General features: G+C 46.7%; 1 protein-coding gene and 1 pseudogene across 1 annotated transcript; both read right to left on the reverse strand.

Annotated features, from left to right (window-relative positions):
- Positions 1–564: 564 nt before the first annotated feature.
- Positions 565–2,615, reverse strand: LOC112876826 (cyclin-P4-1-like). The gene is made up of 2 exons (XM_025941007.1): positions 2,087–2,615; positions 565–1,129 (listed from the first exon to the last, which is right to left on the reverse strand). Exons 1-2 carry the CDS (start codon positions 2,434–2,436, stop codon positions 823–825), a joined length of 657 nt encoding a protein of 218 aa, XP_025796792.1. The 5' UTR covers positions 2,437–2,615; the 3' UTR covers positions 565–822.
- An 8,958-nt stretch (positions 2,616–11,573) lies between these two features.
- LOC112873158 lies at positions 11,574–25,940 on the reverse strand (annotated as a pseudogene).
- Between the last annotated feature and the right edge of the window lie 514 nt (positions 25,941–26,454).

The raw sequence follows: 26,454 nt of genomic DNA on the forward strand, positions 1-26,454 counted from the left end.
TATGGTGGATGATACCTCGCAGTAACTTCACTGCGTAACTACTACTGCTTGTTCTGGTCTGAAGATAACTGAATTTCTGAAAGAAAAACGGACAAGAGGCCAAAAGTGTGATGCTTTCCTTTTGGGCGGTGCACCAAATAAACACCATGGTGCTGCTTGCTTGTTCTAGTAAATCTTTCCACGATGGTGTACTAGTAGCTCGATCCACTGACATTTCTGACTGAAACTTTACTGACACTCTGCAGCTTCAACGGCTGGTCTCTGCATTCAGAGCTTTCAGGCACCTGGACAGCACGTTTCTGTTCCAGCGACGCACACACAGTTTGGGATCGACAGCCCGGGAACACGCCATGTTCTGACCAATAATCACCCGGCTGCCTAGTCCTCCGCCATCCCACGACGCCCTACCCGAATTTACGTCGTGCTCTCCCGCGGCGGCGAATAATCTCCGGAAAGGAGGAGAAGGGGGAAAAAAAGAACAGAGAGACGACAGGAGACAAGCAGTGTGCTGTGACTCACATGCGCACGCACAGGTGAGAGTGAGAGCATCCACCGGAATAACAATGGCCAAATCGAACCGGATCCCAAGCCGATCCATCCATTTCATTGATCCACGATCCGTCGAAGAATGGCAAAAATCCCGAGACCCCATCCATGATCCAATCCACCTAACCGACTACCCCAGAGCTCACTAGGAACGACCAACACCTATGTACCAAGAAGAAGAGGAGAAGGACGAAGAGGGGGAAGAAGGCGAAGCAAGAAGCCGAATTGACACCACCAGGACAAAAAAAGAAACGGCTCCATCGACCGGCCGGTCGATCAGACGGTGAGCTGCGGTTGCTGCTGACTGTGACGGTGGCAGCCGGCAGCCGTGGCGGCGGCGGCGGGGTCGTCGTGGTGGTGATCGGACGTGCCGGCGGAGTAGCAGTGCAGCCGTGGGGCGTCCACGGGTGCCGACGGGTCGAGGTAGGCCATCTCGCTCTGGAGCACGGAGCAGTAGGAGGCGAAGGCGGCGGGCGTGACGTTGAGGTCGAAGGCGATGCCGAAGAGGAAGTCCACCTCCAGGTAGTTCATCTCCACCAGGCTGATGCCGCCCACCCGCGCGAAGTAGGCGTTGTTGTAGCATCTGCGCCAACAGCACCAGCGGCAAAATTCAGATAACTGACAAAATTCATGGCATGCACAACTATTTTTTTTAAAAAAAAACTGAATAACAGTATCGCAGCTGCTAAATCCGAATGCACAAGCATAACTCGAAGCTACTACAAATATATATGGTCCCATTTTAAAATTCAAACACACAAATTTTATTAAAAAATTGGACAACTCTCGTCTTTCTTTCAGCTGTAGGATTTCTAGCTTGTTTTTGAAGGCGATGCAAAAGAGGTGGGTAGGACAAGGCGCTGTGCTTTGGTAAGAATGGTGGATCGGCAGGCACTAGCAGTGCTGTGCTGTGGCTGTGGGCGCATCGCATCAACCTCGGGCTCGACAACTGTCCTTGTGACCAGCCCAGTGGCTTGTCTTTGATGCAATGCCAGTTGGAAATAATGACAGGAAAAAGGTTACCCAGATCGATCTGGGGCCCATGTGCATTCCTGCCCCTGCACACAGTCATACGAGTGTGCTAATCACGCCAACGCCAGAGGGGATCACAAAGCAACAAAGCTCTGAATCACCTGATCATTTTGAAAGTTCAGCTATCTGACCATGACCCTGAGTTTTATTACTACTGCTATACCCTATATAAAGAAGGCCAATTTGGTAATTATGCAAGCTTTCTTAGCTTTATAACGTGTTCTATAGTTTGAACATAATGTACATTTCTGAAAGTGTTTTTTCTTCAAAGAATGTTTTCTTCTTCTTCAAGATTTTGAATCCAACAATTCAGCAGAATTCAACTTTATCGTCTGTTTCTCCGAACCTCAATTGAAATTGAAATATGTTTCCATGCATGTCACGCTAAGCATATGCTAATTTCAATTTAATCAACAACAATTGACGTATAATTTCGGTGTTTTCTGACGATCGATCGTCAGCCATTCATCGCCGAAGGACGTGAAAAATGCAAAGAGACAGCACGTACATGTCGTCGACGAACTTGACGGCAGTGAGGACGGAGGTGATGAGGAGGCGGTGGACGTTGAAGGAGTCGACGGCGAGCGCGGGTCGGCGGCGCAGGAAGCGGTCGAGATAGATGTAGGCGACGACGTAGCAGGACGGGCTGCAGCTGGCGAAGCGGAAGATGCGCTCCAGGTACCCGCCGATGGAGATGGCCGGCTTCGTGAGCCCCTGGAACGCCGACACCGGCCGCCGCCGCCCCTCCTCCGCCGCCGCCGCGGCGTCGTTGCGCTCCGCCACCCGCTGCAGCAGCGCCGACAGGATTGAGACCACCCGCGGCACCGCCGCCGCCTCCACCACCTCCCCCGTCGTCATCGGCCGGCCGATCACGATCAGGTAAGGATAGTTCTTGGCCTCTTCTTCTTGGTTAGTTGGTGTTGCCTTGGGACTTGGGAGCTCTGCAGGTGAGGTGGTGGTGGTGATGGTGGTTATAAAGGAGAGGGAAAACGCGAGGAAAGGGGCGTCGTAAAAAAAAAACAAGAAGAAGAAGAAAAGATTTGAGCTCTGCAAGTTGGCATGATTGGCCAGGCAGCCAGCACTCTTGCATTGGTGTTGGATGGAAATGGAAGGTAGGTCACTTTGTTTTTCACCTCTGCAGATGGAGGATTTGTCGGCTGCCAGACGAGCCGGCCGGCACCAACAACGTACTAGTGCTGCTAGCTGCTAGCTGCTGCTGCAGTCAGTCTGTGGTAGCCTGGCAGCAGTTTCTGGTGATGGAGCAAATTATAAAGCTGGATCGCGCGTGCCAGGTCGATGGAAAAGAGCAGCAGGTCTCTCTCGTGGCCTCCACGACCCGGCGCTTCAGAAACCCCGGTACGTCCGGGCGACGGGGTTGGAGCGGCCAACTCACGCCGTGATCTCGACGCGATCCGGGTCCGAGTCTCCGGTTCAGCGAGAATAAGGTGCGAGCACCAGCCAGGTGCGGTGCTCGTGCATTCCACACGCCGATCTCATGGGCGGTGGTGTTGTTCGCGCAGCTGCGTGCCAAACGTCCCCACTCCGTGCGCAACTCACCGTCCGGTTCAGTGTTCTGCTTTGTCAGTTGTCACTGTCACGACGAAGTGTTTCAAACGGTAACTAGAAAGCAGGCATTTTTTTACTAGTTTTCCTGGTGGATTTCGTCGACCAGCATTCACTCGGTCAATTCGTCAGCGTGTCATTCTCAGCTTCAGCGTGCAGCAAGCCCAATCAGACAAGGATCGTCTGAGCAGAGCTAAGCTGCAGAACAGGACAAGCACCATGCGTGTCAGGGAAATTTGAAATGGCAGTCGGTTGGGAGTAGTAAATTGGTTATATAATAATAGTAACACAATCATTCATCCATCAGACCACCAGGAAGAGCAAAGGAAAGGGAACGGAAGGGTAGGGAGCATGGGAGTATGACATGCCTGTGTGGAGCAGACATCTGATTCGGTCAGTCACGCCGCGAGGCGACGACACACAGCAGGCAAGGCTTGCAGCCGCCGCCGCACCCCCGCTCTGGCATGGCGGTCGTGCCACGCCGCGCAACAGTAACATGCACGCTGTTCAGCACGTCGCCGTGCTAGCAGCTAGCTCATTGGCCAGCGTCCGCCCACGACCCATGCATGTGGCAGCGAGCACCATCAGTAGCTTGTCCTCTTCCTTTTTCCTTTCCCTTTCGATTTCCACCTCCAGCACGAAACGAGATAGAGAAAATGCTGGCCCGTTCTGAAGGAGAAGCGATGATCGGCAGATGGATGGGACAGTTGTTAAAGATTACCGGTAGTGGTGGCTGCATGTAGAGGAGCCTCTCTCTCTCTCTCTCAAGACGGAGGGAGGAATATGCCCACAAGAGAGCACATGAGGTGAGGGACACCTTGGCACGTTGCGGCGCTGGGCTCATGTGTGATCGCGCTCCTCTTCGCTTGCGATTGCTAGCTTGCCTGCCCCCCCGGCCCTTTCCGGATTTAATAGCCGATTTTATCGGATTCGTGGTCCACCAACCCCGGTGCCTGATCCATGTGGCCGGGGCACTAGTTTATCCCCGCAAACTAATCAAAAGCTTGCTAGCTTCCTCAACATAGCCTGCTTCTCCGTACTCACACCTCGCACGAAAGCCGGCACCGATCGATCATGCCCTGCACTGCATCGATCCTTTGCCTGCAGGGGCCTCACCGCCTCAGATGCTAATCATCGAGCACATGCAAAGAAACAGTTATTTATTTAGGCGTACCCTCTTCTTTTTCTAAAGATGGAGTCATGGAGAAAGAGAGAGAGAGAGGAACAGACCGGGCTAGCTAGCTAGCTAGTGGTAGTGTGTGTTGCATGACACCCTGATCCCATCTATGTGTGCGTGCTCCCTGCTAGGCGTAGGAGCAGCAGCGGTGGCGGCGTGCGCCAACACAAGCACCTATCATGAGCAGGGGCAGGGACAGACAGCATCTTCTGCCGCGTACGAAAGCCAGGCTTGGCATTCCGCCGGCCGTGAGCTCGTGGTGCTGGATCGGCCGCTTGTTTTACCAAAATTCCCGTTAGGTAGCGGTACGTGGAATATGGATCGATAATTTTAAATTTTTAATTTTCAAAGGGTATACCTCTTCGGGATGTTTGGATCGAGATTGGAATTGCGATCCTTAGTTAATTAGGACAACGTACTCCTAACGTAGCTATGAAACGAGAATTATGATCCCGATATTTCTCTCTTCCTCTCTCACTCTCGCTCTCATTTTCTATCCCGGTCCCTCTCTTCCACGGTCCTTCTCTCTCACTCCGATGCCCCTCCCTTTCTCTCTCCCTCCGGATCCCCTCTCCTCTGTCGTCGCCGGCTCCCTCCTCCCTCCGACCTGCCGGCTCCCCTCCCTGGCCTCCCTTACCACGCGGAGCGGCGCGGGCGGCCGTGGCCGCGCGGAGCAGCGCCGCACGACCGCAGGAGGGCGGCGCGGGCGGAGCTACGTGACGACCTAGCACCATGGGGACGCGACCCATCCACGATCCTACGACCGTACTGCTGCGTTCCCGTTCCACCATCCGAAATGAAAGTTTCGGGAACGTAAAACGTGGCAACCTACCGCGTTCCGTGACTGTGGGTTTAGCTGCCCGGCGTGAGGGCGAGGAGTGACCTGAGTGGATAGGAGTCTCAGAGGGGGAACCACCAATAGGCTTTACAGCGAGAACACGCCCAGGGCAGCGTGCGTGCATGTCGTGTGATGGCATCGGGGCCGGTCACGCACGCACGCACGCTGGTCTGATCTGTCGCCTCAGGGCGCCTGAGTTGAGCAGCCAAGCTGGAGTGCTCATGGCTGTCTTGCCAGTTGCCACTGTCTTTGATCTTCTCAAGTCTCGGGAACTCAGACGAAGGCATTGTGACCGCGGCAGCACAATTATCCTTGGCCTGACGCAATTGTTTTAGGCCTGAATGGCAACACCAGGAGGCTTCTACACTCCGGAAAAGCAGGCTTCGGACACCAAAAGAATTAATGAAAATAAAGGAATTTCTATTCAGTAGTAGCAGGCTAAAAACTCATTTTGTTTTCAGTTCGATATTTATCCTCAGCTTTTTTGTGGGCCGAAATCGTAGTCTTTGTTCAGCCCATCTTGGAATCGATGCCCGGCGTTGGCCCATCCCGACGGTTGCTCCTCACCCTGTCCGCTCGACGGCCTCGTCCAGACGTTTCCAGTCTCTTCAGCGTGTGTTTGGTTCAGCCGTGAATTCCTGAAAATCTGATTTCTGGAATCAGCTGTGGGAAAGCTGCTGTGAGCTGACAGCTGTGGGAAAGCTGAAAGCTATTTGGTGAAACAACTGTCAGCTGTAGATTTCTGTAAGAAATGTCCGTTATGCCCCTGAGATCCCATAAGACTGTTTATATGCTAATTAATCGCATGGATACGTAGATGACCGTTTTGGAAAGGAAATATTTATATTTGTTAATATTTGACGTATATAATAATTTATACAAAATATATATCCACGTTATAAAAATAATTGAACAATTTCTTTTTTCTTTCATTTTTTCTCTGTATTTCTTTCCTCTTTTTTTCTTTCTATTTTTCCCTTCTTCTTTCCTTTTTTCCCCTTTTCCCTTCTCCCTTTTCCCGTTCCTTATCTCTTTCTCTGTTTTTCTTGAGCAGCACGGGGGGCGGGCGGCGGGGCGCGTCGGGGGGCGTGTCGGGGGCGGCGGGGGGCGCGGCGGCGGCGGCGGGGGACACGGCAGGGGGCGCGGCGGGGGACGCGGCAGGGGGCGCGTCGGGGCGGCGGGGGCGGCGCGTGGGAGGCCGCGGCGGGGCCGACGGGGGCGGTGCGTCGGGGGAGGGCGACGTGTGGGGGGCCGCGGCGGGGCCGGCGGGGGGCGCGTCGGGGGGGGGGGAGGGCGGCGGGCGGCGCTTCGAGGGCGGGCAGCGGCGGGAGGCGCGGCGGGGCCGGCGGGCGGCGGTGGCGGGCGGTGTCGGGGGGCGCGGCGGGAGAGGGTGCCTCGGGAGGCCGGAGAGGGCATCGCGATGGGGAGGCCGGAGAGGAGCTGCCGGAGATGGGCAGGAACTCTAGCCGCTGGAGCAGGGGAGGGTGGCGGCGCCCCTACCCCAGTCGCGTTGGAGACGAGAGAGCAGGAGTCGGGGGAGTCTCGGGAGGAAGGTAAAAAGAACGAAGCGGTACGCTCGTAACCGATGGCAGTAGTGGGTAAATAACGGGTAGAATCTGTGGAAATCTGGCGTGCCAGCCGATTTCGGATTGAACTAGCGGAATCGGTCGATTCTAGAGCATCGCTGCGCCCGTCCAACCCCTTTGGTTGCGATAGTAGATTCTGTGACGCGAATCGGTCGAATCGCAACCAAACGGACCCTCACTGTGAGGGTTGTTATATGCGCTATATGTTCTTATTCTACATTTTCTGCAGCGATGGTGATGCCACAATTCTCGCACGTGTTGCATTTTCCTGCCCTAATATACAATCCCTGGATATTAACACCGGTATGCCGCAAACTCCTAATACTAAATCTATTTGATATCCATCTTTCCGTATATCTTGTTCTCATGCACATAGTTCTGTATGATTTGCACCGTTGGATGGGATGTGAGAGTGGTACACATCCCTTTGCCAATATGCTGTGCCAAACTTAGTGCCATTGCCTGAAGTTCAGAGCGCTGTTTCTTGTTGCTTTATTAAGTGACTTTGCGGTTTATTGTCACCACAAAAAGTCATCTAAAAAAACACCTGCATCTCAGTAATGTTGAATTAACACTTCAAGTTCGGGTCATCTAACTGACAATGGCTATCTCGGTTTGTTTCAGAGAAGCCATCTCTCTCGGTTTTTAGATTAGACGGCTGTAGCAATCTTTGGTTTTCTGAATATCAGCTCTTCAGGCCTTTCAACCCTTTGGCTATCAGGTCTTTGTTCCCTTACGAATGCGAAAAGTTGAGACACTTCTGCGATTATTTTCGGATCCTATCTTGCATAAATTCATTGGGCTGTTCACTTGTAGTTCATCAACTGCCAATCTGCCATATATATATATTTTGGATGAGCTCTCACTGAGTTTTCCTAAACAAATAATGATTGTACTGATCTGGTTGCTCTTGTGTTTAGTCTGGGATGTACCTTCCCAAACTTGAAAAAAAATGAACATCTCATCAATTGTCTTATGCAATGAAGCCCTGTTTGCTCTAGAGCGATAGTGCTAATCTCAGGTACCTTCAGTTCTTCATGTCTTGCCTTGATCCTTGTTTCTGAACCTATGATAGATTCGATCTTGCTATGCCTCCAGTTTATTTTGATCTCGACGACCTATTTCATCCCCCGTTTTGTCCTTTCATCAGGGGCCTATGCATGCTGTCTTTGTTGGTTCTAGGTTCAAGAATTAACGGATGCAGCAATTGCGTAATTGTTCGTTCTTATGCAAGCTTGGAGCGATTTAAGCAGCTAAGCACCAACCTTTGAAGACCAAATGTTTGCATGTCCAAACTGCTCATTTAGTATTCCGTTATATCTGATTATTCATGCTTACATCTCCAGGTTTTCTTCAAAAGATTTCTGTGCTTATAGCTGCAAATAAGATGGTATAATAATAATTGTGGATAAGTGTTAAAATGCAGATAAGTGCCAAACTTTGCATTACCGTTGTCCAACACTGTACATTTTCTGGTGAAATCGTTGATCCAAGAGAGCTTTGAACTCAACAAGTTTCCCATGGTTTTGCAGGGATTCTGTGATACTATACTGATGCGGATGAAAGGGTATGTGGCTCACTGGCTGAGACAATCAAGCAAAAAAAGTGACAATTATCTAAAGCAAAAAGTAATGCTCTCTGACTTATGTGAAGTGGAATTGCTATAACTAAGTAATTTATCCCCTGTCTAAATCTTTGTTTTTATGGTTAATCTTCAAACTGGGGTTGAAGCAGCTCCTCACTGAGAACATCATCTTTAGATCGGACATTGCCGATGCTATCTGAAAATAGGAACTAGAGATGCTGTTTCTCTTAATGGTATCTAAAGATGGATAGATCACCTTCCTAGCTTTCCTTAGGAAAAAAGATTATAGTGTGTCACTTTTTTACTACTTAGCATGGTGGTCGAGTCAGTGCATCATGAAATTTTGCACAGTCCATATCTTCCCTCAACTCCATTTTTTGATTTAATTCATACTCACAAGTGAATCCTCTGGGTAAGCTGCTTCTACTGTATATACTACTATCTATAGTATTACAATATGACGGCTCATAAGCAAATCAGACAATCTCTTAAACTTGCTGCTTCAGCGAAGAGCAGCTTGCCGTGCACTGTGAAGATTAATCCTTGCATTAATAGTTAATGACTTGCTCGCTGAAGCTGCTTGTATTGTTGGTCGACAGTGAGGGTGTAGCCGAGCAATCCAGCTGTTGCCATCGCTGTTACCCAGGGAACGATAACTGCAACGGCTTCACCAAAGAGCATGGCCAATGCGAAAAGCATCGTGTAGAAAAACATCAAACCGGCGACACCGAGCATGCCGAGAGTGTGGCCCGAGAAGAGCGCGCCGTGCAGTAGGCACCCATCCACGAAAAGCGTCCACGAGAAGAGGGATACGATCGCCATGAAAGAGAGCTCAAAGATGGCGGACACCGCGTCCTCCGGGCCGAAGCTGAAGCACATCCACAGCACCCGCGCGGCGCACACGAGTGACATGAGGGATGCCACCATGGCAGGAAAGGCTGGGTCCGACTTGTCGTTGATCCGGACAGCTTTGGCGGACTTTTCGCTCCCGCTGCGCCGGCGTCGCTCGGCGATGGCGACGCCGCACAGCCCGGCTGCGCAGATGGTGTTCAGGTACAGGACCGTCATCCCGGCTAAAGCGCTCAGCAACCGGGTGGCGCCACCAGGGGCAGGTGCGAGACGTAGACGAAAAGGTTGTGAACACGCCCATGGTCTCCGACAGGGATACGATGCAGAAGAAGAGGTACGAGGACGTGAGGAGGGAGATCGTCGAAAAAACTGACACGGGCTGGTCGGTTCGGCGCCACAGCAGGAACGGCGCGAGCACGAGGCACAGCACCAGGCGGCACGAGAGGCGTTTGGCCGTGTAGCTCGGAGGCTCGACGGACGACGTCGGCCTCCCGGCAGGGGTTTCGTCCCGTCTCAGGTCGTCGTGGGTGTCGTCGTTTCGGCGGCTGTGTCTGCCTGCGACGCCGGCTTCGTCGTCGGTGGTTCAGGACGCCTCGTCGGCGTCGGCCTCGTCGTCGGTGGTCCGGGAGGACGAGTTCGCCGAATCGGTGATCAGCGGGGAACGGGATCTCCTGACGGCGCGCCGGACTTGGTGATGGTGGTTGACCCCCAGCATCATCGCGCGGGTCCTCCCGATCCGCAGCATCGATCTCGCGCGTCCCGGCTGGCCGGCTGCATCTCCCGATCGATTTGCATATATTGTGCTGGCTGCTAAGCTGTCCTAGTGTCCTTCCTGATCTCCGTCGGTTTCGGACACGGACGACAATGCTTGAGGACTAGAATATACAAGCTAAACTATAAGTTGGTGTATTTATTGACCACACGAGTTTATAAAAGCTGGATTACAAAACTAAAACACGCGAAATTCTATAAGCTGGGTGTAAACTTGGGCCTCGAGGAATCAAAACAAGAAAAACCATCACAAGCATAATGTTCCAAGGTGGTCGTTAAGATTTTCTTCTTCCCCATACATTTGCATTCGTAAAGAAATAGCAAGGTGGCCCGCGTAAATAGCACGGGTATTTAACTTTTTCATATAAAGGCCCGTACGATGCTACGGGCATACAATTTTTAATAAAATAAAATAATTTAAAAAAATGGTAAGAAGATAATAGTTGCATGCCCATAGGTTGCTACATGTGGCAAAAAATTTCTATAAGAATTAGTTGAAGTGTTTTTTTAAAGGCATCAGAGTAACTCAATATCAACTAAAAGATATATAGCAAATAACGTTTGTGCTCATGCGTTGCGTAAAAAATAATCCAGCCAATTTATGCAAATTGATGCACTTAGTATTTGTTTCTATTATTGGTCGCACCCAGTAAGTAGATTAATGCACTTAGTATTGATTTTCATTGGACGGTAGCATAAGACAGGAATGAGCATGAAAAATGACTTTTCATGGTGAAAGGTTAAATAGACAGTCCTTTATGTTCCCCATTCCAAACATCCTCATTTGAAAGTTTAGACTTCCAGATCTGAATAACTAATCGCTGCACTAATCCTTTTTTATACACAAACGAAGGGCAGAAAGTGGAACAAGGAAGAGCAGGGCATATGCAAAGAGTGAAACTGTGGTGTCAAATAAAGATCGATGCTTTTTTAAATAACCACACCGAGGGTTGCACTCAAGGAAAACATGTACTCGAAGAGTTCACCGAACAAATTTAGCACGTGACTATTAGCACTGACTACACACAAAGGACACTATAAGCTTCAAATAGTTTGACACAGTATTAGCACTAAATCTCTATTAAATACTTAATAGAACAGTACAGTTAGTTTTACATGCATCAGACAGTTTGGCACTATATAGTTCAATGGCTCGAACATCACGACAGAAAGATTCTGTTAGAACAATTTTATCCCTGTACTTCTAGTTTCTAAAAATAAATGATAATATCAGAAAAGTTGCCCAAATTCAAGTTCTAATAATGCAAGTCTGGGGCAGGTTAGACTGCATAGCAGGCTGGGGGCTAGGGGATTTGCCGCCGGTGCTCTGCAGGCCGTGTCTGCCGGCGAGCAAACAAGGGCGGCGAGCCGAACAACTGTGCTCCTGGGGGCAAGGCCGAAGCTGAGCTCGAACTGTCGGCTGTCTGCACGGAGGAGCAGCACCGGAGGAGGAAGAGCGGTGCCCAGCTCGTTGCCGCTCCGGCTCAGGTCAATCCCGTACTCCCCAGGCCGCTGCTCCTCCTCGCCTTGCACAGAAAAATACATCAAAGCAACAAGAATGGTGACCAAGAAGATGAGATGTAGATCGCGTTGAGACCGAGCAGTGTTGGGGAGCAACATTCTTCTTTATTGTTTTCCTGGCCTATATCCCTCTAGAAAACGACTAACTTGAGATGCATAGTCACCTTCTTCGAGCCTCTCTGAACCCTCAACCTTAAAGAAAAGCATTTCAATCAATGACAAGTCCAAAACTAAACAGACAAGCAAGATAGAAAAGTCAAATTTATCTATGCCTGGGCATTTTGGGTTGTGACCTGTGAATAAAAAAAAACAATGTACCATGTGGATTACGTGCAAGAACAGATAAAATTACCTTTCTATATGTGGTGAATATATTATCATTAAAAATAATTAACGAAAGCAAAATAAAAACAATAATCTACTTACCACTTCATACTCCTCTTTTGTGTCCCAGACAATAATCTTTGGTAGCTGAGAGCTCTACACATCAAAAGTCTCAGTGAATTCCTCCCACTGCTTGACTCCCACAAATCCGAAGACTAAATCATGGTTTGCATTGGCTGCAGACCTCAACACCTTTCTCAACTGCGGAGCATTTTCATCCAACTCATCCTCCAAAATTATAAGAACAACTTTCCTCCCATCATCTTTCAATACCTTCACAGTCTCTCTATTGGTGGACACGGTAAAGGCAGTAGGGACTGCCTTATAAAATCTTCCAGAAAGGTTCCTGCATCCAAAATAAACTATTGGCATGTACCATCAAGCTGGAAAAGTATGCACTGCAAACACACAAGTATCTATGTTACCAAATCAATGACACATTTACATCACTAGAAATAAGAGAATGTAGAACAAATAGTAGGCAACAAAGGAATTTTCCCTTGAACCACACATACCAAGAAGTGAATAGAGTATTATCCCAATCATACCTTCAAATGGACCATAGAATACACTCTGCTCATTATATTTTGGGTTAACAGAAACCAATGCCGTAAACTTGTCAAAATCATGCAAGACCATCGTATCCTCAGAGAAATCCTTTGCTGTTAGGCTAGTCACAATGGGGTTTCATGATGAATTTCATGGCATTAATTATCATGACACATCAGCATTTTCGATGATGTGGCATTGATTTAATGAGGGAAGAGAAGGAACCAGTTTCATCCCCACGACACTCTGCTAACTCGTTTTCAAGATGTTGGAAATGGGGTGAAACGACCACTGTGACCGCCATTGTTTCATGGGGGATCCCATGCACACATTTAATTATACTGGTAAGCTTTGGAAACGGTGAAATGAAACTCTCTATTGAGGCAGTGTTTCATTCATCGCCCAAACTGATGTGGCATTCTTGAAAATAGGGATACGAAACCCCCCATTATGATTAGCCTTAAAAACCATGCTTTCTTATTGTATTTTGTTCCATATTCAGCAATCAATGACTCATCCACTCCAAACCCGATAAACAATGGAAAATTAATGCCAGCGGCCTCAACGACTTTTGATCGATGAATCTGACTCGAGAACAGAGACATCAGGCGCAACAAGCTTCTTAAGATTCTCAATGAGCAAATCAGCCTTCCTTGAATCCGTGTACTCAGATGGTACTCCGCGGTCAAAGAGCATTAAAGTCCACTGCATACAGACAACACAAAATGTAAGGAACTCTTTGGCTGTCTGGTAACTGAAGTACTCAAGTGAAGCAGGTGGCTTACTCGACTCCATATTTAGGCCCGAGCTTCCTGTACTTGTCGGCATTTACTTTCGCAACTATGATGGGCGTGCTCAGTCCAGCCAGCACCGGAGCAGCTTCATCCAGCTGCAGAAGAAGCAAATGCTCATCAGCTCACTTCAATTTCAACCTAAGTGGCCATCACACAGAAAGATATCATCGACACGCCTCTATGACTGTATTACATGCAAAACGATGTTCCAGTTTGACAACCCAGGGAATGGGATATGGTTGTATGGATATGCTAGTGCTCGTATGACCACATCCTCACAAGGAAATCAGATGGTGACACGGCCATTCCGTCCAGCACCCTAAATCACTTGCATATTTAAAGGGGAACATCGTCCAGCGATCAGCATTTCCCGGCTCTAATATGCTCGAATTGTAGACCAAATTCCTCCTTGAAAGCTCCATCTGTTAGGTTGATCCCCACCTAGATCGGTGCAACGACCGAGTCGGACTCGGTCTCACGTCCTGATCTAGGGCGCCCAACCCAAGTATGGTTGGTGGCCCCTCGTCGCGCAATGCTATAAATAGAGGTAGGGGCCGGCGGCGCACAATACGAGGTTCACCGTGCGCCACCAACACCCCACTGAAAACCCTAGTCCCGATCCGATCCACAGGAGCGCTGAAGCTATGGGAAGTGCCACCACCCCTGCGACGCCATCAACCTCGGCCTCATCGCCGCCATGGACTCCAACACCTCGAAGCCCGACGGTCTCTCTCTCCTCCTCTCTCACTATCTCCCTCTGTATCTCGGTGTAATCCAAGAACCATGTTGTTTATATTCATGAGTTAATATCTTATACCCACTAGATCTACTCCTAGAGGTCCTGTTTTATCTATCAATGGTATCATTCGCCACACTAGCGAGTAAATCTAGATTAGGGAAGAAAAAGAAGCAAATAGAAGGAGAGGATTCAGTCTTGGATCGAAGAAGAAGAAGAAGTACCAAATCAAAGAACCCTAACCCTAGAGAAAAGGATAGAGAGGAGGAGGGTCCTACCTAGGCTCCTCCGCCTTCGTCACTACCGCTGTCGTGCGGGAAGAACCGCTGTCGCGCAGAAAGAAGGAACCTGACCCGCTGTGCTCGTGGGAGCTCCGCCGCGCCATGTGCGCGTGCTCAGGGCACCGCCGCTAGGCCGCTCGACGGTAGCGCGCTCACGCACGCGCGAGCGTGCACTCTGGTGAGGGGGCCAGTGGTGGCACCACCATCCTTCTCCAGCCGCCATGGGCAGCTGCTGCTTGGACAGGAGTGAGAGAAAGGGGAGGGAAAAGACTAGCCTAGGGTTTGAAGGGGAGTCGGCTGCTCACCGGTTTTTTGATCCCGCCAGATTGACGGCTGATCACGCGCCGACAGCTCTTCGGCTTGCTTGCCATCTAATGCACACGGACAGTCAGCAGCGTCCGGCGGCCGACGGGCCGAGTTTTGGCCCAGGCAGGGTCCAGGCAGGTAGGAGCTTTCCCGGCCCAGGCCTAGGCAGGGTCCAGGCAGGTAGGAGCTTTCCCGGCCTAGGCCTAGGCTGTGGCCTGGTGCGAGGGCGTGCGCTATGCATGAGATGGGCCACGGGTTGAATCCTTAGCCAGGCCCCATGAACAGTATAATTTTTGAATTAGTTCCATCCTTTTCAGAAGCACCTTTTGATGTTTTTTTGTCTATTTTATGATCTGTAATGAATTCAAATCAACGGGATAATTTCTTTAGAGAGTAGATAAGTACAAAGAGATGCTTCTGCGTATGTATGTTTTTTTTAAGTTTCCGCTGCTATGAGGTTTCTATTTTATTTTCTAATTGAACTATGTCACACCCGGTTTTAAGAACAAAAACTGAATGCATAACTATATGTATATCAGGATCAAGTTTTATATATATATATATATAGTGACTTCATCAGTGAATAATCAGTAATAGTATCACGAAAAGAGAAATAAAAGATTAAAAGACTATCAGAGTCATATGGCTTATCCTGAAAATTAAGGCTTCAAAATTCACAGGCAATCAACCGGAGGTTAGTAGGCCTAGAACTCAGCATCATCTTCAAGAGACTTCACATCAACTTTCTCTTCTGAGCAGCAATTATGACAAGCGTGAGTACACTTATAGTTGGTAGTCAGTAAGTGTTGGGAATTATATGACATGAAGGGCAAAAGCAAAGAAAGGCTGACTGGCTTACTGCGATAAGCAATTTTAGTTGGTCAAGTTTTATTAGTACATGATTACTAAGGTATAAGTTCATACTAACCCACATTAAAAGAAATAGAAGAGATATGATAGAAGCATAACAATAACCATAAATATGGTTTATAATTTAATTCATCTTCAAGTTCATTAATCATATGAGGGTCGAAACCGCTCTTAACTGTTAGCACGACTGATATACCAGTCTGCAGAGATTGTATACTTTACCAACAATTCGTGTCTCCCGATTTGCCCGAGGTAGTTAGCCTCTTAAACACTTCCAAGGTGAGTGGCAAGGGATTCACTACGAGGCCTTTATAAAGATTTCCTAACTTATGACAATCCGCTAAAGTTTCAGGCCGCAGTGGTCATAACCCTCACTAATGAGGAAGACGCCTTAACCAGAATCATATCTAAGCCTCAAGAGGACCGAGTTATACCCCATCTACGCACTCCCGTCTTGCCCTTTCGGTAGGATCATCTCACAAGTTAGAGTTTCTAATTAATTAGCCAAGATCAGAGCTATATAGTATTGTGATTGCACTATTTTTCTGGGTGGTTCTCCATATTCTGATTAGACATATGATCTTATAATTAACAACACAAATTATCCATGAATATTGATAAAATAGGTGTAGCGTCATCATTGTTGTCATCATGGTTATAAATTATTCCCAAACTGGAACCAGTTATAGCAACTAAGCAGAATCTACCCAACAAGAAAGATAAAATTCAAGTTGACAATGAATGATAACAAAGACTAGGGATATCCTTAATTATGATCCATCAGGTTAAGACACATGCATGCATAAAGAAAATTGTATTTTTTGTGATTATTAGGAGAAAAGAATGATCAAGAAAATACTTGCCTTTCTACTAGAGAATAGCTGCTCAGAGTCTTCAGCTCTTGTTCTTGAAACTCTTAATCTTCAAAGCTCTTGGATTGCGTTCCTTCTAACGTCAAACGAGCATTGGGCCCAAGCAAAACAACAAACAAACAAACATGAACAACTAAGAACGCACACACCAAACAGAAAGGAAAGCTTAAAAAGAGCGTACTAAAGGATAGGACCCATTGCTACGGTCACGAGGACGCAAGAAACGCGGAAGACAGAGCTACGGTTGAAAAGAAATAACTATTGGAAGATTTATATTATAAAAAAAATAAAAAACTATAAGCTTCATTTATTTTAATTAAAAAACAAATGTGAAAGATATTCAAATGAGAACATCCTTAATTATAATTAACTCATAAATATTTTTATTAATAAAAATGAAGTAGAACTTAGTCAAATTTTATATATAATTGTCTATGTACAAATTACACTAATTAGACAATTAATTAGAACGAAGACTTGTGAGAACATCTAAGCGTATAACTTTATGATTTGATTTGAACTAAACAAATTAAATTATAAATATATTTATGTTGGTATTAATCAAGTTAACATTAATTATGAAAGCTGGAGTATAAATCTAATTGGATTTTAGGTGGAAAAACTAGATGAGAGGATATTAATAAAATTAATTTTTTTTAATTTTAGAACAGGAACTATGGTACAACAACGCTACTAAACGATAACTTAGGGTTTTAGAAGACTAACATAAAAAGAACGGATCAAAATGGATCTAAAACAAGGTTTTAGGGATCTAGTCACAATTAAACGTTGACGCGAAGGACAAGCTGCTGATTTTTACAAGACTCAGAAAACTGAGCTCGCAAATTGGCCAATAGCTAGGGTTAGATCTATAAAAGATCACGGGTGGGGATAAACTGAAAAGATCTAAAAGATCTAGGGGGTTTTCTACGAAGTTTACAAGATATAGAAAAACACACTATGATTACAGATTTCTCCGGGGCCTAATCTGCAAAAAGCTTTGCAGCACATCCATGGTGGCCGGCGGCTACTGTTTTGCAGATTCCTGATGTTCTAGAGCATGGGAGATCACGAGGAGCGGGGCAAAAGAAAGAGGAGAGGGAGGGAAACCATTTTGTACCTTACTTGCCACGGGGATGCATCTTGGTGGCCGAAATCGACGGTGCAAGGAGCGACGGCGGTTCGGCCCGGCTTCTGTTCCTGGGCGGCAGCACTGGGTAGGGGCGGCTTGCAGGGGAGAGGGCACGGTTGCAGGGGGGCGCTGCTGCAGGGGCGATGCAGGGGGGCCTGGTGCATGGTGCAGGGGCAGCTAGCGCTGAGGAGGACGGGGGAGGCCTTGGCGCTCGGCCTGCTGGGAGGTACTGCAGCGATTCCTAGCTACGCCTGATGTCGCGTGCAGGGGCAGGCGCTAGGTTTGGTCGCGTAGAGGGGCGACAGCGGCCTCTGCTCAGCTCCTGGTGGCGGCGTGCGCTTGGGAGAGGGGCGACGCAGGGGGCTGCGGGGAACAGGGGTTCATGGTGGAGGCCTAGGGCCGGCGATGCAGAAGTGGGATGCGCGGGGTAAGGGCTTTGCATGCTGGAGGGACCGCGGCTGCTGCAATGAGGGTCACGGGGGTGCGTGATGTTGCCTTTTATAGGGTGAGGCGACTGGGCTGGCGTGATGCGGCTGGGCTGGTGGACTGGGCAGCATGCAGGTCGGGTCGGGCTAGGCTGAAGGCCGAAGCGGGTGCTGGGCAGGAATGCCGAGCTGGGCTGGGGAGTTCGGGAGAGGGAGGTCGAAAAGGGAAACGAGTTGTTTGGAGCCGTATAGGATGTTCGAGAGCATGAAGTAGAAAAGAGAGAGGGATCGAGTGAGCTGAATCTTTTTATTGAACGCGGATTGTTGGGCTTGTGTGATGCGTAAACCGAGGATAGCAATACCGACCATCCAGTCTTGTATTAAATCCAAAACAGGCACATGACAAGCAGCTAGTTCAGCCTGCAGGTAGCGTACGGGAGTACGATGAGCTTAGGCATGCGTGGCCATATCGGACTCGATTAACGAGTTCTAGCATGCACATATAGGAAAGCGGGGATTGGCACGGTATGGTTGCCATGTGCAAGAAGAGAGAGAAGGAGGAGGATGGTGGTGGCTGAACTAGGTCAGATCAGATTTGGGTCGAGGTAAGCAGGCCAGGGTCATGCAGCGGTGACGTAGGTCGCCAGAGCTAACACTTACGACTTTGGACCATCTTCGGAAAACACCAATGTCGGGCTACAGCTTCGTTTCAAGCGTGATTTGATCAGGGAGAGAGATTAGAAGATGGGGAATTTAAATGGGCATGTTAGGGTGTCACATACGACAGAGTAAAAAGGATGGGCAATAAAGAAATGGCTCGGTCCGACTATGAGGAGATAAAGAAAGAAAGAAAGAAAGAAAGAAATAGGAAGTAGGAAAGCTTCTGGATAACTCCAACTTGGTGAAGGAAGGCGATCGATGGTGAGTGTCAGTTTGCTAGCTTCGACGAGCTATTAAGCTTCGGAAAGGAAAGGCAAGAGGCGGAAATAAAGGTGTTTTCTTCGGTATCTCAACGAGAAGCTTTGGTTTAATTTTTATCAATGGAAGTGCAACGAACAAGAGATCATGCAATGGCCAAGCTCAAGCTTGCACGTGGCACGGTTCTAGGGCTTAGGATGGTTTGGGCCAAAAACTAGTTGAATCCATCCCAAGAAGAAAAGAAAAATGACTTCATTCTTCGAAAATATATTTTCAATCTTAAAATAAATCTAGAAAATTCTAGATAAATATTTTAAACCACGAAAAATATATTTAGAAGAATCCCAAAAATTAGAGGAAAACTCAGGAGGTAATTTGGGACACGAGGAATCCAAATAAAATACTTGGAATTTGAAAAAAAGATTTTTGGAACTTTCCAATAATTAGATTTAGCTCTACGGAAAAAGAGAATAATTGCCAAAAAATTTGGAAATTCTTGAAACACCGTAAAGATGGATGAACACATTCTAAAAGATATTCACATCCTAAAATTAAATATTTTAGGGTGTGACAAACTAGAACTAACGGGATAGTTTAATTTGAAGAGTAGTCATGCATTTTATTCAAGTTGATTATGATATTGTTATTTTTCTGACCAAAGTTGAAGATATCAATATTATAATTTTATTTGTGAGTTTTTCCATGCATTAGTTCTATAATTAATGTTGCAGTAAATATTGTATGTTTTTAATTTTGACCAACGTTAAATTAAAGCATGCAAGTGTTGTTATTAAATGTCCTCAATCCTTTTTTGAATTTTTTATTTTCAGGCTACAGCCCAATGTCATTTATCTCATCCATCGAGCCCCTCAGTGGAGGGAATTATGGCTCATGAAGAGAGAAGCTTTTGATAGCACTTACGCTATCCGAGATTGATCTAGCACTGACCTTACCCTGTCCCACTAAACCTGTGGACTTGGTGAGGGGAGAAAATGAGACCGATATAGCATGGACCGCTCGAGAGTGTGAACATGCACCGATAGTAATGAAGTATGACATTGAAAAGGCAAAGTGGGATCAGTCAGACCACAAGTGCTTGATGGTGATTAAGAGCTCCATTGTGGAAGCAATAAGGGGAGCAATCCCAGAAAGTACCATTGCCATTGAGTATCTCAGGAAGGTGGAGCATCACTTCACTGGCTCTTTAAAGGCTTATGCAAGCACTCTTATTAAGAGGTTAGTCACTGAGAAATACACTGGTGGAGGCATAAGAGAGCACATATTCAGGATGAGCAACATGGCATCCAAGCTCAAGCCTATTAACATGGAGCTCCAGACTAAGTTCTTAATTCACTTGGTTTTTGCTTCCTTGCCTAAAGAGTATGATTCTTTTGAAGTTAATTACAACTTACACCCAGAGAAGTAGAACATTGAGAAGCTCATTGCCATGTGTGTGCAAGAAGAAGAGAGACTTAAGAGCTCACATGGTGATTCCGTTAACTTTCTGAAACAAAACAAGAAGAAGAGCTATCATGATAAGAATGCTAAACCACAAGGGAAATTTCAGTGGGAAAAAGGCTCCTCTTCTAAGTTATATGGAAGGGCCCCACAAAATGATCACCATCAGAGACACAATAATGAGAAGGTGGTGGACAGGGACCAATGCAAGTGGTGCGAAAAGAAGGGACATTACCAGAAGGATTGTTCGGAGTTCCAGAAACATCTGACTAAAAAGGGTGATGACATTATTATGTTCGTAGATGAGTCCGTGTATTTAAGTTACGTAAAATCTAGTTGGTGGATTGATTCAGGTGCAACTATTCATGTTGCTAATTCTTTACAGGGATTCTATACGAGGAGGACCCTTCAAAGAGGAGAAAGAAGGCTTATAGTCGCCAAAGGCGTCGAAGCTAAAGCTGAAGCGATAGGAGAACTCTTATTAGAATTGAATAATAGCTTCATACTTCATTTGCACAATGTGCTCTATGTACCCTCTTTCAGTCTCATGCTTAGCTGATGATCGATATGATTGCCATTTTGGTAAAGAACGATGTTTGATTAAGTTTAATGATAAGTGTGTTGGTCTCGCCTTCCGACAAGACAAGCTTTATATGATATCCATGCATGAGAATGCGAATGTTGTATGCAATGAAGAAAAGAATGAGTCTTCCTCGACCACGAATGTAAGAAACAAGTGCAAACGATGTGACACAGAAACATCTGCGAAAATATGGCACTGTCAATTAGGCCATATTTGGAGGGGGAGAATTGAATGATTAGTCAAAGAGGAAATTCTTCATCCTCTAGAATTTTCAAATACAAAATATTGCATCAATTGCATTAAACGAAAGTATGTTAAACAAATTAAGAAAGGAGCCAAACGAAGTGCAGGGGTTTTGGAAATAATACACACATATATTTGTGGTCCATTTCCCATAAAGACTATGGAAGATTATGATTCATTCATAACGTTTATAGATGATTATTCGCGTTATCGCTATATTTATCCAATTAAAGAACGATCGGAAGCGTTGGATAAATTTAAGATATTCAAGGCTGAAGTAGAAAATCAGCACAATTTAAAGATTAAGATAGTAAGATCCGACTATGGGAGGAGTACTACGGTCGACATACCCCATATGACCAAGTACCTGAACCTTTTGCCAGGCTTTTACAGGAAAATGGCATAGTTGGCTAGTACTCTACACCGGGCAAGCCTCAACAGAATGGAGCAGCTGAAAGACGCAGTAGTATCTTAATGGATATGGTTAGAAGTATGATAAGTTACTCCACCTTATAGAAAAGTTTGTGGATGGAGGCTTTAAAAACCGTTGCTTACATTCTTAATCGAGTACCAAGCAAGTACCATACGAGTTATGGATAGGAAGAAAATCCACATTAAATTATTTACATGTGTGGGGCTATCCGGCTGAGGCAAAAGTATTTAACCCAAACATTGGGAAACTAGATCCCAAGACAGTCAATTGCCATTTTATTGGCTATCCAGAAAAGTCAAAAGGTTATCTTCTATTATCCTGACAAACATACGAAGTTCGTAGAAACGAGGCATGCTGTCTTCTTGCAGGACGAGATGGTCAGGGGGAGCATGGTAGCACGAGAATTAGTCTTGAGGAGAAGCGGGTGCATGCACCTATTCCAATGATTCAGAAACCATTCTTGTCGATACCTGTTGTTGTTGCACTGACAGTACAGAATACTACGGTGACAACACCGGTCGTTAGTTCTCTAGTGGCAACAATGAATGAAAATGAGGAACCCATCGTTCAGGATCCTATAGAACCTGTTGTCGCACATGAGGAAGAGCTACAACAGCCCCAAGTAGAAGAAGTGCCAATTAATGAAGGCCCCAGGAGGTCTTAAAAAACTAGAAAACTAGCTATCTCTGAAGACTACAAAGTCTATGTTAGTGAAGAAATTCAAATGGAAGTTGATCCCACCATATTTGAAGAAGCCATGAGAAGCACTCACTTGTCGAAGTTGCTTGATGCCATGCAAGATGAGATGAAATCAATGAGTGCCAATAAAGTCTAAGACTTAGAAGAAGTTCCTAGAAAATCCAAGATAGTAGGCTGTAAATGAGTCTACAAAATAAGATATTACTCCAGAGGGTATGTAGAAAGATATAAAATGCGACTCGTGGCGAAAGGCTTCACGTAAAGAGAAGGACTAGATTATAGTAAGACATTTTCTCCAATCTCATGCAAGGATTCTTTTAGAATTTTAATGGCATTAGTGGCACACTATGATTTAGAGTTACATCAGATGGATGTAAAGACGCCATTCCTTAACGGCGATTTGTATAAAAATATTTATATGGCACAACCCAAAGGTTTTGTCATGGAAAGAAAAGAACTTATGGGATGCCGCTTAAAGAAATCTATTTATGGATTGAAGCAAGCTCTAGACAGTGGTATTTGAAGTTTGATGAAATAATAAGAAAGTTTCGGTTTAAAGAGAATGAGGAGGATAATTGCGTTTACGCAAATTTCAAGAATGGGAAATTCATTTTTCTAATCCTATATGTGGATGACACCTTACTCGCTATTAGTGATGTCCTGCTATTGGAGATGAAGAAGTTCTTATCCTCAAACTTTGATATGAAAGATTTCGGTGAAGCTTCATTCGTGTTAGGAATAGAAATTCTCCGAGATAGAAGAAAGGGGTATTAGGATTATCGCAAAAGATATACTTAAAAAAGATTCTGAAGAAATATAGTATGCATGCGAGTAAGCCAACACCTGCTCCTATAGTCAAGGGCGATAGTTTTGGAAAATTCCAATGTCCCAGGAACTAGTATGAGATCGATCAAATGAAAGCAGTTCCATATGCTTCAGCTGTTGGAAGCTTACAATATGCTCAAGTATGTACATGCCCTGAGTTAGCATTTGTTACCAGGATACTTGGCAGATATCAGGATAATCCAGAAATAGAACATTGGAGAATGGTAAAGAAAGCTCTATGCAATGTGCAAGGCACAAAAGGCGTCATGCTAACGTACAGAAGATTTGATTCCCTAGAGATAGAAGGGTACTCAGATTCAGATTTTGCTGGAGACATAGATGATAGAAAATCCACTTCATGTTATGTATTCGCTCCAACAAAAGGAGCAATATCGTGGAAAAGCTCCAAGCAAACCGTCACTGCATCATCGACAATGTATGCTGAGTTTGTAGCTTGTTATGAGGCCATGGGGTAGGTAAAATAGCTAAAGAAATTTGTACCCGGGTTGAAAGTGGTAGACAGCATTCGAAAACCACTTAAGATGTACTGCGACAATGAGCCAGCAGTGTTTTATGCTCACAACAACAAGTCAAGTGGTGCTGCCAAACACATTGACATAAAGTTTTATGTTGTGAAAGAGAAAATCCAGGATCATACCGTTAGTCTCGAGCATGTAAGAACAAAGGAAATGCTGCGGATCCGCTCACAAAGGCTTACCACCCAATTTGTTCAGAGAACACTTAGCCAACATAGGTTTACTGGAAAGCCTATGATCCCTGAATAGCAAGTGCCTACTTGAGAATATGTTTCAAAATAGAGAGGTGTATTGTGGCTGTTAATCGAATGGTATTAACTGTTATGACGAGGCATGCTCAATACACTTATTTGTGATCAGATGATTTAAGTTAAGAATATAAGAATTAAGTAAGTAAGATGAGATCAAGGGGGAGAATGTTAGGATTGATCTCGTCCGACTCGGCCAACGACTGAGTCGGAGTTCTTGATCGTGCCCTGATCAGGGGCGCCCAACCGAGATATGGTTGGTGGGCTCCCGTCGCGCTGCGCTATATAGAGGAGGCACGCCAAGGTTTGTTGTGCCCCTCTGAACCCACCGACAAAACCCTAACCAATCTGCTAGGGAGCGCTCAAGCGACAGGAAGCTCGCCACGCTCTGCATCGTGCCGCCATCGTCATCCACGACCGCGCCGCCACCTCCGCACCCTTGATGCTGGCGTCCTCAACGTCCACCACCACCTCTGCATCTACTACACTGACCCTCCGTCTAACTCGATGTCGACCACATCATCGCCTCCGTCGCCATGGCCGTCGTGCCTTCCACCAGCAAGCCCCACGGTTGCCTTCTTCACCTCTCTCCCTCTCTCCTTCTCCCTCTCTCTGTTATGTGATCTAGACCTAAACCATGTTGTTTATCTCAAGTTAATGCAAGTATACCCGTAGATCTACTCCTAGAGGTCCTGTATTTTCTATCATCATCCACTTGATTTGAGTCGAGCAGACACAACTCAACTATGTATTCCTAATAGTTTCTATCAACACATGATTCCAATGGCACCAAGAGGCGATAGCACTCACTTCCCTTCGATTCCCTAGTGAACCACTAAGCAAGAAGGTGCAGAGTAGGCAGCAAACAGGCGTGGAGGGGATCGTTTTACCAACGGGGCATGGTGCTTGCAGTGGACGCACCAGGGGGCGTAGAAGTCAATGAAGAGGTAGTCCACAGCGTGCACCGCCGCATCAAAGTTGGTCTCATCCAGCTTCAACACCGTCCCGTCCCGAGGGATCTCGAACTCCACTGGCTCCTCTCCACCACCGCCCCCGCTGGCTACGCGGCTCCGGCGGTCAGAAAAATGTCCTATTCGGGATAGGGGGAGATTGACTGGGGGCTGGGGTTGCGCGGCGAGGTCGAGGGAGCGGTGGGGGAGGTGCTTTGGCGGTGGATTTAAAGGGCAAGGATGAGGTGGAAGCCAGAGCTATCCGCGTGCAGAGTTCCGGCCGCGACGTCGATGGCGATGGGCGGGTGAGATTGGAGGAGTTCCGGCCGCAGCGTCGTGCATAGACATGAAGGGTGGGAGGGGATGGAGCTGGTGAGCGATGCCGCTGCTGGGCAAGGCGGTGCATGGCGGACAGCCAAGCCGCGATGACGGCGGTGTGGATGGGGCGACATGTCGTGGGGGGGGGGTGGGCGGGTGGGTTCGGGGAGGGCCGAGTCGCATCGGGGCGGCATGTTAGGGACATGTTAGGGACGGCCGAGCCGTATCAGCGGCGGCGCGGTGGGCGTGGAGTGATAGGGGCAGACCCACCCGTGGTTCTGCCGGCAGAGCCAAGGGGGCAACGTGGGCACTACTGTTAGTAGAGATTTGGTGTTTATTTTTTAAATTTGAATAATAATTTTATTCAAATGCTTTTTTTTTGCAGATAAGTAAATTCCTAGGCTATCGAGGTTATAGCACCAAGGTAAATCAATGCCAATGTAACATCACATGTTAATAAAGCCATTAAATCATCATAAAATTTAGTGCTATATGTTCTTTTATTTTTTCAACTAACGTGGTATAATTCCTAAACCCTCTTAATATTTAAAATTTATTAATATTTATTTTTGTACTCAATGAAGGTCTCGTCCGCATGCTCTATTTTTGTCAAATGTTGTATAGTCTAAATTCGCACGATCAATGGATCGATTTGTAGTTCATATATTTTTAGTTTCAAGATCCGATGAAATTAAATATTTTCTTGTAGATCAATTGATTAATTCATATTGATCGAAGTGTTTATAAATGTTTGCGTAAAAAAATATAGATACTGTAGGATCTCAATTTTTTCTCAGCACTAAAACATCATCCGGTTTGCAGACAATGTCTTTACCCAATGCTGTCTAAATAGCATAGTGCAGGTTTGCAAACCTTGTGGGCGAAGCTTCCTCTAGTCTTAGCCTCTTCCATCCCCTTCTAGTGTAGCTCATTGAGATCCCATCACTTCCAGCCCCCCTTCCTCCGGTGTCTCGCTGGCGTGAGAGGGAGGTTGCCGGTGTCCTTCTCCTGGTGTATATTATTGTATATTATTTGTAGTTTGTTATGCTCGGATGGACGCTCGGCGGCAGCGCTACCGCTCTCTTGCTGTTGTGGCCATTGTCAGTGCCATCAACGTCCTCGTTGCCATCTCCGTTGCTATGGCTTGCTGTGGTGGATGCAAGGGGCTGGGGGTTTGGTGCTCGAGTGCCGAGGATCACTACTGCAGAAAATGTTTGTAGGGTGGGTAAAAACCATTTGTAGGGGTGGGTGTGGTACCCATCTCTACTTCTCGCAGCTACAAAAGCTATTTACAGGGGCGGGTCACGCTCTCACCCGCCCCGTCGACACTATCACCATAGCCTCCACCATATCTTCATCATCGCTGCCAGTATCATCAAACAATCTATTAAACTCGGTGTCCTATATGATGTCATTGAGCGGATTC

Source organism: Panicum hallii, chromosome 9 (genome assembly GCF_002211085.1).
Source record: "Panicum hallii strain FIL2 chromosome 9, PHallii_v3.1, whole genome shotgun sequence".
NCBI classification, from domain to species: Eukaryota; Viridiplantae; Streptophyta; class Magnoliopsida; order Poales; family Poaceae; genus Panicum; species Panicum hallii.

Excerpts from the sequence above, each read along its gene's own strand:
- LOC112876826 (XM_025941007.1), bottom strand. The coding sequence starts at position 2,436 with ATGACGACGGGGGAGGTGGTGGAGGCGGCGGCGGTGCCGCGGGTGGTC. Across the intron at positions 1,130-2,086 it reads GTCAAGTTCGTCGACGACAT|ATGCTACAACAACGCCTACT; the intron begins GTACGTGCTGTC and ends CTGTTGGCGCAG.